Genomic DNA, 12,172 nt, shown 5'->3' with positions numbered 1-12,172 from the left:
AATGATTACAACTTAAAAACAAAATTAAAATGCAGCACAAGCATTATTTTCCTTTTTAAATTCAGGTAGGTAGCCGTGTTGGTCTGATGCAGTTGAAATAAATAAAAAAAATTGTCCAGTAGCACCTTATAGACTGAGACTAACTAAGTTTGTTCTGGGTATAAGCTTTCGTGTGCATGCACGCTTCTTCTGAAGAAGGGACGTGGGTGGCGCTGTGGTGTAAACCACTGAGCCTCTTGGGCTTGCCAATCAGAAGGTCGGCAGTTTGAATCCCCGCGACGGGGTGAGCTCCCGTTGTTCAGTCCCAGCTCCTGCCAACCTAACAGTTCAAAAGCACGCCAGTGCAAGTAGATAAATAGGTACCGCTCCGGCGGGAAGGTAAACGGTGTTTCCATGCGCTGCTCTGGTTTCGCCAGAAGTGGCTTAGTCATGCTGGCCACATGATCCAGAAAAACTGGACAAATGCCAGCTCCTTCGGCCCGTAAATTAAGATGAGTGCCGCAACCCCAGAGTCATCTGTGACTGGACTTAACTGTCAGGCATCCTTTACCTTTTTAAGGTGATACTGGACAATTTTAAACATTTATTTCCTTTTAATGTCACTGTTGCCTGGGAACTCTTTGTACCTTACCTTGGGTAAAACAATGCATGGCGCAATCTCCCGCTACTAGATTTTACTAGCCCTGATGGAGGGCATGTAATAAGGTCAGGTGTCCTAGAAACATCTAGTTTAGAGCAACCACTAAGTATTGATAACCCAAATCCTGCAAAATTAACCCACCTCTTTTCTGCAGCAGTGATTCTTTGCCACACTATGCTCTACATATTTTCTCCTATACTAACTTGCCAATCTTTTCCTTCTCTATGTTGACGTACCAATTGGCTTTCGAGAACTCAGGTTCCTGCTCTGTACGGTCGCTGGTATTGCTAAAGAAACATTTCAGTTGGCCTTCTCTCCATGCAAGTTTTGAGTCTCACAGGTGGGAAAAAGAAACACCACTGCCCATTTCTGGCACCTTCTTCCCCCTTCCCGTCTGTTTTGCAAGCACAAACAACCAGAATCCCAGCACCAAACAGCTGAGTGCTGTCTCTGAAATGCTTCATCCATTTATATCATGTAAGAGCTTGCCAGTGGACTTGAGCAGTATCAGCCACAGCAATCTGCAGTGATGGTTGCAAGCTTGCATTTGTTACTCATGCAGGTGTGCCTTGGGAAACCCACCTACTCGAGGCAATCTGCATATCCATCCACAGACAGGTGGGTCTTCATCCAACCCTTGTAGCATGGGAAAGGTTCCCTGCTCTTCCAGAGAGGTAGGAAATAGCTCTGTGCCATTCCACCTTGCTGTGAGGGTCATAGGGTTGCTTTGAGACACTTGTGTACACTTGCCTAGTGGCCAGGGGATCTGGGGTGCATCTACAGGTGTGCATGTTTGCTATGGAGACAGCGCCAGGGCACCTGTAGCATTTGTCTGCTGTGTGGTGCTATTCCAGGAGATCATTAGGACTGCCTGTGGTGGAAGCAACAACCTGAGACAGGCCTGCAAGAATCCTGGGTAACTTTCTGATGATGTGGTGGGGAGTTGTTGAGTGGTGGTTTTCATACAGGTTAAATTCTTGGCATCTCCTGGTAGGGTTGGCAAGACTCCTGTCTGAACCCCCACATCGCTGCTGCTAGTCAATTTAGATCAGGGATTGGCAAGGTTTACCTTGCCTGGGCCGGTTCACTCCAGTGGAGATCGCTCCATGGGCTGGATTGCGCACGTGTGCCTGTGATTTTTGGCATGTGCGCAGACGCGGTTTCCGGTGCCATGGAAGCGAGTCCCTGCACCGCACTGCACTGGTTTAGCGCAGTGCGTGGGGACTTGCCAAGTGGGTAGCTCAGTTCGGGGCGGCTCGGGGGGCGGTTAAACGACCCCCATAGGCCTTAGGTTGCCTACCCCTCATGTAGACCATAGTTCACTGAACCAATTGGGGGGGTCACAGCTGAAATGTTCTTCCCATGTCTAACAAACGCTTGCAGACATAGACATCCAGTGCATCAGAGAAAGGTTCTGACTTCTTCCCACTGCGCATATATATATATATATATATATATATATATATATATATATATATGCAATGAATGTTTCTTTTATACATAGGAACATTTCATTGGGTGAGCCGGTCAAAGGTTGGGCACAGATGTGACTGTTTCCAATTTGGCTACTTTACAAGGAGACAAGGACACCAAGACTCTTGTAAATGCAGGATGAGCTACAACAGAAAAGTAGCACAACGCAGAGCTGACCATAGCCCCCCATGGGTGCTCTAGCAGAGAGGTGGGGGTGAGGATCCAGGGTAGAGGTCTGACAAATGCCCGACCATGCAAACTGCTGATACAGCTAAGGTTTTAGGGATTTGTTATGGATACCAGTCATGACAATGCAAAATGCTGGATGGCCATCTGCCATGAATGCTTTAGTTGAGATTCCATGCTGGGGTGGGAGATAGGGAGAGCAGAGGAAGGGGATGTGGTTTGTTGAGTATGTGGGATGGGTTTACAGGCAGAAATGGATCGAGTCAGGTTGCTGCTGGAGCAACTGGAAGTTCAGCTACCAATGCACCACCATGTGGTCTTTTAGTAAAGAGAAAAGATAGGGAAGAAGGATTTGCTTCCAAAGGCACATCCAGATGACCTGCTTATTGAGAATTCACCTTGATTTTGTTTGCAAGGGGTTCAGATTATGTTGACTGCTGAATGAGCATATATCCTCATTTGGTTGCAGGAAGGTTTGATGATGCTGTGTCAAAGCAAGCACTATGCAACACTTTCCAGTCCATTTTTCTTTCACCTCCTTTATCGCAAAAGTCTTCTCTTTCAGGGAAGCAGGCTTGTTGGTTGGGACCAACCAATGAACCACAACTGTGCACCCTGAATTTGCCCATGTGCGATAGAATCCCACCCGCAAATAGCAACACTCTTGATAAAGGAAACGAAAGGATCAGAAGTCGCACTCGAGGCAGGAAGAAACAATTGCACAGTGAACTATTAACCTTTAATTGTTTCCAAGTACACATCACCATCCTCTTTACCAATGTTGATCATTCATAAATTTAAAAAAAACAACACCCCAGAGAATCATGACAATCTTTAGATGAGGCAGTGCAATAACAAAACAAACCCTTTTCTTTAACCAACCAACAACCCACGCAAAGCGGGAACAAAAGGGTGCTATGCAGGGCCGGCCAACCCATGAGGCAAGGTGAGGTGACTGCCTCAGGCGGCAGAATCGACAGGGGCAGCAGAACCCAATGTAGGTCTTCATTCCCCCTTGTCCTTGATGTAGATCTTCACTTGACCCAACTTCCCTGGCAGGGAAGAGGGGTGCCATTTTGTGGTTCACCTCAGATGCCAAAATGTCTTGACCCGGCCCTGGCGTCTTGTCCACACACGCACACAACCAGAGTCCCCTTGCCTGGCACAAAACAGACACAGATTTTTAAGGCCACCAAAACCACATTATTGTCAATAGCCAGTCTTGCCCATTTGCTTGAGGGCATGCAAGAATAATTCCTAGGCTGCCAGCTTGGGAAGCTTATAGAAATTTAATGAGTTGGTGGGTTTTCTCTTTATGCTCTCTGTATGCCACAAAACCCCAACAGAGAGCTGTGTAGGCAAGTGGGCTAGGACATTTTTAAGGGGCTAGTAGCGATTATGGGCATATTGGAGTGTATTCAGTGCAGTGCTGCCTTAAAGTCATTTAGTGCTCCACGGGAGAAAAGTTTTGCACCAGTGAAGCATTGTCGGGCAAAAGAATGCATAAGCAAGTTGTTGGTAACTTTTGTTGCATAATAAGTGGAGCAGCCTGTTGCACGAAGGGCTTCTGCTAATGCGACTTTTGCATTGGATCCCTCTGCTGTGTAACATTAAAGCTTACCCCTCTGCTAGCACAAGATCCCTTGCATTAGCAGACGGAGAATGTTGGATGCAGCCCATTGGCAAAGCTGTTGCGAGTTTGCCCTGGGATCTTGGTCCTCACTCAGGTGACATTGTAAATATTCAAACGGCACACCAACCTTCCTCATTCGGCACTCAAGACTGCATCACCAAAGGAGGCTGCTTGTGGCGGGAGATACCTCAAGAAATATAAGGTAGCTCTGTACTATTGCATGTTGGACTGTGCTCTTTGGACCAGCAGCAAGCCCACTTGGTCTACTGAACTTGCCATCCAGAAATGCCAGACAACCAGCTTAGCATTCAACCAGAAATGGGCTCTCCATCTTTCAGTGATAGCGACACCATTATTCCACCTCCTGTAACTTATCAGCTTTGTACAGCTTACCAGCTTAAAACACAGCCAAGTCCTTCGTTTTCTCAGTTGGGATCAAAACTGGTTTGGGGAAAACGTCTCAAAACACAGTATTTCATAAGAAATGACAGGATAGAAACAGGATAGCTTTGGATTGTATACACCGCTTCCCAAACCACTGGGGAAAACACACAGGATGCAGTGTGAACAGGAGCCTTACAACACAGCCGAAGGAGATACGAGGACCAAGACTTTTCCACAGATCATGTAAGCCAAAGGCAAGGATGCCAAGATCACTCCTGCTCTAAGGTAGGCTTAGCCAACGTGGTGCCCTTCAGACAATATCTGACTACAATTCCCATCAGCACAAGCCAGCAAAGGCCAAACGTCTTGGATGATGGGAGTTGTCGGCCTGCAAATTCTGGAGGGCACCATGTTGGCTACCCCTGTTCTACTGGTCCAAAACCCTCCCAGAGCTTCACTGATGTCATTAAGCAGAAATATACTGAAACCAAGAAACATCCTAGCTGGAGCAACAGGGCAACTCATCAAAAGCATAGAGTATTACAAGTTATGCCTATAAAAAAAAGCGCCTACACTGCAAAACTGGTCTGATTCCAAATCTTAGAACTGCAGCAGAGCCTAAATTGTGAAGGGTTGAGATTCTGCACAGCGCTCAATAGGATACCATGGATCTGAGGCTGAGTTGCTGCTAAAAGCTGCATTTTAGACTTTTGTGCTTGCTTCTCTACAAAGAGCAAAAGGGAAAGCACTCCACGTGGTTTCTTTGGAACAAACTTTATCTGGCAAGATAAAGGATCAGAGCCAGAGAAGCTGCTTGGAGCCAATCAACATCCAGATAGCACAATGCGGAGGACAAACCCTCATTGAATGGAGATGAACCAAATACCTCCTTGATTGTTGGAATAAATGCTTTTCACACAGGCAAAACAAAATCGCCACTGTAAGTGATTCGGCTCCAGTTAGGCTAGGGAGCTTTCCCACGGGCAACATACGCTCTGATCCAGTGCACACACACGATAAGCCAGCCTTTCTCAACCTGTGAGTCCCCAGATGTTGTTGGACGACAACTCCCATCACCTCTAGCTAGCAAGGCCAGAGCTCAGGGATGATGGGAGTTGTAGTCCAACAACATCTGGGGACCCACAGGTTGAGAACCACTGTGATAAGCATTCGGTAGACTTGACCTTCTGCAGCATATAAAACATATAAAACTTTCAGACCTTGGGAAACATCTGGAAGTGATGCACCTTGCAGGGCAAATAAAGGCAGAGCAAATCTTGCCCTAGGCAGAGATGATGGTATTCGTCTCTCCCCACCATTCCACATACGGAAGCCAACCAGAGGGGAAGCAGACTCTTGCTTCAACACTAGCGATGAGACAACTTCCTCCATTGCACCTGAGGCAGCGTGCCAGATCGTGTGAACTAAGGACAGGCAGGGTGGCATAAGCAGCTGTGTCCTCCAACACAAGGGAACAGCTAGAAGGTTGCCACAGCAGCTTCCCAGCATCCCACCTCATTCTGCCTAATGATAAGGCCGGCACTGCAAGTAGAGAAGAGCCAGTCTTGGCTAAAGAAATAGTCCTATCTGTATGATGAGTCCCTGGCTGGTTTAACTCACCATTTTTTCAGCCTTGCCTCATGTTTGTAAGGAAGAGGAGTAAGAGACCTACTTGTTTGTTAGAGAGTTACCGTGAAAAGGCCCTGCATATTTGGAAAAAGCTGCCACAGAAGAGGTCAATGAAGCTTAGTGCAAGGATAAGTGTCCTGCAGCCTTCCAGATGTTGTTGGACAATTAGCCATCTTGGCTGGGGCTGATGGGTGTTCAGCAACATCTGCAGGACCACAGGTTCCCCATCCCAGCTTAGTGGAAACATGTGGAGGGCACAGAAGGGGATCCATTCCAGGTTGCAGGAGCAGCAGCAGCAGCAGCAAATCAGAGGTAGCCGAAGTCTGGCCAGCTACATCAAAGGTGACGCAACTGGTCTATAACCCAAGCTAAGCAACCACACTGGCCTTTAGCATACAAGCTGCAGGTGAACAGAGTCTCAACAGCTGATTCCTTTGGACACCTTTGGCAGTCAGATTGGGCCACTTCCGCCAACAATTAAGTAAACCCGTGTGCTTGCTAGGCATGCATTTCTTTTAAACATCACAAAATCCCTTTGTTTGGAAAGTGAGGCCAGCTGTTTGCCTCGCTGGCAATGCTGCAATAGTTAAGATGAGCTATGAAAATGAAAACCTATAGGAAGAAATGCTCTTAAAAATAGCACTCCTGTTCCTTGTCATTAAACTCTGGGCAGAACTGTGCATTATGAGTGAAAGGAAGGCTTCGTAATTCTGTGTTTCCACCATAATGCCCACCACGAGTGGGGTAGCTAGCAAGGGGAAGTTGGCAGGTGGCAGCTGACTGGCTTTATCCTGCCACATTGCCCGCCCACACCTGCCGACCATGACTTTTTAAACTTTCTTTCCCCCTAAAGAATCCGGGGGTGAGGTGGATCCGGGGTGTGGGTGTGTGTCAGCAAATGCACAAAGGGTCAAGTCTCCTCTTTGCAACCTCCTTGCAAATGCATTAATCAGCAGATACATTTCTGCTGATATCCTATGGAGTTCTACCCCTCAATGAATCTGGAAGCAGCCAGGTCTTTGCTGAACGCTGGTCACTCAACATAAACAGGAAGGACTCTCTGTCTCTACCTTAGTAAAGTCTTAAAAGATATGGAGCAGATCACATGGAGGCAGTATTCTGCTTCATCAAAATCAGAGATGATGAACCTCCAAGAGCCAATTGTCAACCTCTAGGCCCATCTGACCCCAAGGATTCTTTTTCTGTCTTTGCCTCTTATCCACTAGGCCAGGCATAGGCAAATTTGGCCCTCCAGATGTTTTGGGACTACAACTCCCATCATCCCTAGTGGTCAGGGATGATGGGAATTGTAGTCTGAAAACATCTGGAGGGCCGAGTTTGCCTATGCCTGTACTAGGCTAAGCCCCTCAATGGCTGTGTCCTCCACAAGGGCTTTCGCCTGGCTGTCAAGTGCCCTTGAACTGGGATTATAGATCATTTGGAAGATGGGATACATGTGTGTTGGAATCTGACTTTTGCATAGCTGGAGTGTAGCCCATTTTTCGCTCTACCCATTTCTGCACCTGGACCCTCTCGCCACTGCCCAACCCACCGCCCAAGTTGCCCACAAGAGAATGGGGTCTGAAAAAGGTCTCCCATCTAAACAAAGGGGCAGTGTTTTCAGCAGAGTGTGTTGAAGAGACTGGGATGGGCAACTCTACCTGTGCAACTTTTGCGCTTCCCACCTCAGTTTTGGGCAAGGATGGCTTTGGGGAGATGGCCAGTTCCAATGGGGTTTAAGCAAAGCACCGCTACATTTCAAAGAAACAACCAAGGCTAAGGATTTCATTTCCGTTTCCGTTTAAAGCAATCTATAAATAAGGACATTCAATGAACCACCTCAAGAAGTCATTCAAATAAGTTTGCAGGCTGCATGCAGTTCCATGCTTTCTCTTGTTACTGTTTTTCTTTTTTGTAAAAAATAATAATATCACAGAGCCCAAGAGAGAGTCTCAAGGAGGAAGTATCTTTTTGCTTCGGTTTCACGTTGACTCCTGAGTTGTTTGGTTCACACAAGTGCTTGTTCCAACGGCGGCTGCTTCGCACTGCAGATCTGGAAGACGGGATTTTGCTGTGCAATGCAATTCGTGGAAAGGCCACTTACTGGCAACATTCACTGGGCACTGAGAGAGATAAAAAGCTGCAATCCAGTGACCGCCTCGATGGTACACGGGTGGGGACCCTGCTCACGGACCTCCACTGGATCCCACCATGCAGGGGAGAGGGAGGAAAAGGACAGAGCCATAGCACTCTGACTGGGGATCCTTGCTCAGGGAAAACGAGATGCCAAACTGCACCCACATCCAACGTCTGGGCTGACATTCACCAAGTACATCTTTCTGCATGCAAGCATCCTTGGATCCTGGCCTGGAGCTTTTCTTGCTAGTCCTTTATTTAGATATGGTGTGTGACTATGGGTTTTTTTTGGGGGGTGGGTGGGATCGAGGGTGTTCCTCTTTTCTTTTCCCATGTGAAGTACAAAAAAAAATATTTAACCATTTCCCCCCTACGTACATGTTGAAGTAGAATCGATAACTGGTTAGCGTATGTACAAAATCTTTACAGAATTCTATCTTGTAGCTTTAAAAAATATAAATATGGATATTGTTCAAGACAGCAGGTTTCTCATTAATATTTTAATTAAGGCTTCATTATTGTATATCCTTCATTATTTTAACGACCGTCAGGTGCTCAGAGGGGGGAGGGGGGCAAGACTCCTTCAGCAGGGACAGCTTGAGTTTATTTATAATTAGCTAACAACCTCCCTCGTAGAACCTGCTGCCAGTCTCTTCTGCATCTTGCTTGGCCACAAGAATCCAATGTATTCCACACAGATTTAAGTCGTGATCTCCGGGAGAAGACGAAGAAGAAAAAGAAATCTTTCCGTGCTGTTTATTTCCCCCCCTCCACACCCCAACGTTAATTAAAAAATAATAATTAAATCCTCCCTCAATTCTTTTTTTTAAAAAAAAGTTAAAAGAGGTTTCTGATTAAATAATTCTGAGAAGGAAAGGTTTGACGCAGCCGCGTCTGGAAAGGTCAGAGTGAAGATGCTGGAGCTGGAGGTCGGCTGGTCCCGGTGGATGTCGGAGGTTCTGCTCCCTTTCTGCTGCTAAGCACGAAGTCCGTGGGGAGGCTCTCCAGAAGGCACTTGAGCTGTTCCTGCCCTAGCTTGATCTTGTCATCCAGCTCGCGCTGTTCTATGAGCAGCCCAGATTTCATCTTCACGAAATGCTGGTAGTCTCGGAGCTGCTCCCCCGAGAGGTAATTGCATAGGATGTCCAAGACCACGTGCTCTCGCCGGTCCAGGTTCTCCTTCAGCTCGCGGGCGTCTTCGTGCTGGCCAGCCAGCATCTTCCGCTTCTCGTTCAGAGAGCTCTGTCCCACGTGGGGTGGGAGGGAAGGAAAAGGGAGAGGTTTAGCGCCACAGCTCTTCCGGCTAAAATTCGCCCCCATCTATTCCCTTCCCCACTGTCGCAGTGCATTCGTAACTACGTCCGCTTAGAAGCAGGTCCTGTTAAACTCCATGGGGCAATTCACACGAATGTCTGCAACCTATTCCTTTCATGCTTTCAAGAATAGATGTGGTTCTGTTCCGGAATCCCACACATGGGGGATGCACAGAATGGACCATACTAAAGACCCATATTTTCCCTCTCCCTTTCTCTAAGTAGACTTCAAAAGTTTACAAGCACAATTCAAAGTGTTGGTGTTGACCTGTAAAGCCCTAAACGGCCTCGGCCCAGTATACCTGAAGGAGCATCTCCACCCCCATCGTTCTACCCGGATGCTGAGGTGAGGTCCAGCGCCAAGGGCCTTCTGGCGGTTCCCTCATTGCGAGAAGCAAAGCTACAGGGAACCAGGCAGAGGGCCTTCTCGGTAGTGGCGCCCGCCCTGTGGAACGCCCTCCCACCAGATGTCAAAGAGATAAACAATTACCTGACATTTAGAATACATCTGAAGGCAGCCCTGTTCAGGGAAGCTTTTAATGTGTGACATCTTAGTGTCTTTTTGGTCTTTGTTGGAAGCCGCCCAGAGTGGCTGGGGAAACCCAGCCAGATGGGTGAGGCACAAATAATAAATTATTATTATATATTAAAAAATCACTGCCCAGTGAATGGGGTTAGGGCTGCAGTCAGAGAGAGAGAGAGATTTTCCCAAGAATGTGTTAGATCAGGGCAGTCTAACATGTGGCCCTCAAGGCCTTTTGTGGCTGGCCCTCAGCAACATGTGATGCCCCACACCTGCAGCCGTCACACTGCCTTCCCCAATCCAGGTAAGTGAGGTGCCGGGCTCAGACAGGGTCCTAGAGTTCTCACACTTCCTTCCCAGAGCCTCACTTAGCCAGCTTTGGGAAGGCAGAGTAAGGATTGGGGTGGGGGCTCACATTTTGGCCTCGCTCCCTCGCCCCGCATAACAAGGCAGTGTGCGGCCTGCAGGTTCTAAGTATTCTTGGTATGAAAAGTTGGGCCGCCCTGTGTTAGAGAAAGCCAACCTGACCTGATCTTGCAAAAAGAAAGAAAGAAAGAAAGAAAGAAAGAAAGAAAGAAAGAAAGAAAGAAAGAAAGAAAGAAAGAAAGAAAGAGAATAAGAATAATAAATTTATTTATATCCCTCCCATCTGGCTGGGTTTCCCCAGCCACTCTGGGCGGTTCCCAACAGAATATTAAAAACACGACAAAAACTTCCCTAAACAGGGCTGCCTTCAGGTGTTGTCTAAATGTCTGATAGTTGTTTATCTGATGGGAGAGTGTTCCACAGGGCGAGCGCCCCTACCAAGAAGGCCCTTTGCCTGGTTCCCTGTAACCCAGCCTTTCTCAACCTGTGGGTCCCCAGATGTTGTTGAACTACAACTCCCACCACCCCTAGCTAGCAAGGCCAGAGCTCAGGGATGATGGGAGTTGTAGTCCAAAATCTGGGGACCCACAGGTTGAGAACTGCTGCCGTAACCTCACTTCTCGCAGTGAGGGAACCGCCAGAAGGCCCTTGAAGCTGGATGTACATGTATGGATCACAAGACAATTGCCCCGGGCTGCCCCTGGATGCAAGAGCTGTCTCATTCACTGCAATGGGGAGGACAAGACAGGGTTAGGAAGAGCTGCCTTTGAGCTTGAAGCGAACCAGGGAACTCCCTTGTGCAGTAAGCTCCCTGAACCAAGTGAGCTCATGGATTGGAGAGCTCTTTCAACCCACTTTCATTGCCGAAGATGCTGCTGTAGGGAAAGCACCACTTGTGCGCAGGCAAGAGTGAACATTTGCACGCTAGTGTTCTGAATCCACCTACCCGTTCTTGGTTATCCGCATCCTCACTGAGGCTGCTGAGAACATTCTCCACCCGAGCGAGGCGTCCTGAGAGTGAAAGCAAGAGATTGACCACCTTATCCAGGTCTCCGATGAACATTCTGTATTTTTCAAACTCATTGGGCTTGCATAGGCCACTGATTAAAGCTTCGACTTCCTCTCCCAAGGCATTGTTGAGCTTGATGTCTGCCAGCAGACTCTCCTTGGCTTCTTTCAGGGTCTCCAGCTTGTGGGACAAGCTCTCAATGAGTTCAGCCTGGTGGGACAGAATTGAGCAAAAATCATCCTCTACTACTAGGTCAGGAAGCCGGCAAAAGTTGGTGTGGGGAAACTGTGGACCTCTGGATATTCCAATGGACTCCAGTTCCCATCAGCCACAGTCAACGAAGTCTAGGATGATGGGAGTTGTAGTCCAGCAACATCTGGAGAACCCCGGACACCCAACACCTGTGTCTGAACATTCCTTATGAATTCCTCCAGCCAATAAAAGTTATGTATACTGTACTGAAAATTATTAATAATAAAATTTTAAAAAGCTATGCATACAAAGAAACTAATCAAGAATAAGGGTTCCATTATGGATGCTATTGTGATAAACAATTCACAGTTGTTTGACCTTCTAAGGAACGATGCTGTGCAATGATGTTCTCAATACAGTGGTACCTCGGGTTAAGTACTTAATCATTCCGGAGGTCCGTTCTTAACCTGAAACTGTTCTTAACCTGAAGCACCACTTTAGCTAATGGGGCCTCCTGCTGCTGCCGTGCTGCCGGAACACAATTTCTGTTCTCATCCTGAAGCAAAGTTCTTAACCCGAGGTAATATTTCTGGGTTAGCGGAGTCTGTAACCTGAAGCGTATGTAACCCGAGGTACCACTGTATAGGCTTCTTTTGCTAGAGAACTAGAAGGCAAGTTGGAGAATTTC

The 12,172-nt window shown here is 47.4% G+C and overlaps 1 protein-coding gene across 6 annotated transcripts in view; it reads right to left on the bottom strand.

Annotated features, from left to right (window-relative positions):
• Positions 1 to 3,016: 3,016 nt before the first annotated feature.
• SHROOM3 (shroom family member 3) overlaps positions 3,017 to 12,172 on the bottom strand; it is a 216,100-nt gene continuing 206,944 nt past the window's right edge. For all 6 annotated transcript variants that reach the window (XM_077933755.1, XM_077933754.1, XM_077933757.1 and 3 more), the window contains 2 exons: positions 11,230 to 11,502; positions 3,017 to 9,323 (listed from right to left, as the gene is read on the bottom strand). In XM_077933755.1, the coding sequence (XP_077789881.1) occupies positions 8,985 to 9,323; positions 11,230 to 11,502 (612 nt within the window). In that variant the 3' untranslated portion in view covers positions 3,017 to 8,984. The remainder of the gene's footprint in view (positions 9,324 to 11,229; positions 11,503 to 12,172) is intronic.

Source organism: Podarcis muralis, chromosome 9 (assembly GCF_964188315.1).
Source record: "Podarcis muralis chromosome 9, rPodMur119.hap1.1, whole genome shotgun sequence".
NCBI lineage: Eukaryota > Metazoa > Chordata > Lepidosauria > Squamata > Lacertidae > Podarcis > Podarcis muralis.
This window is presented reverse-complemented; position numbering and strand designations above follow the sequence as displayed.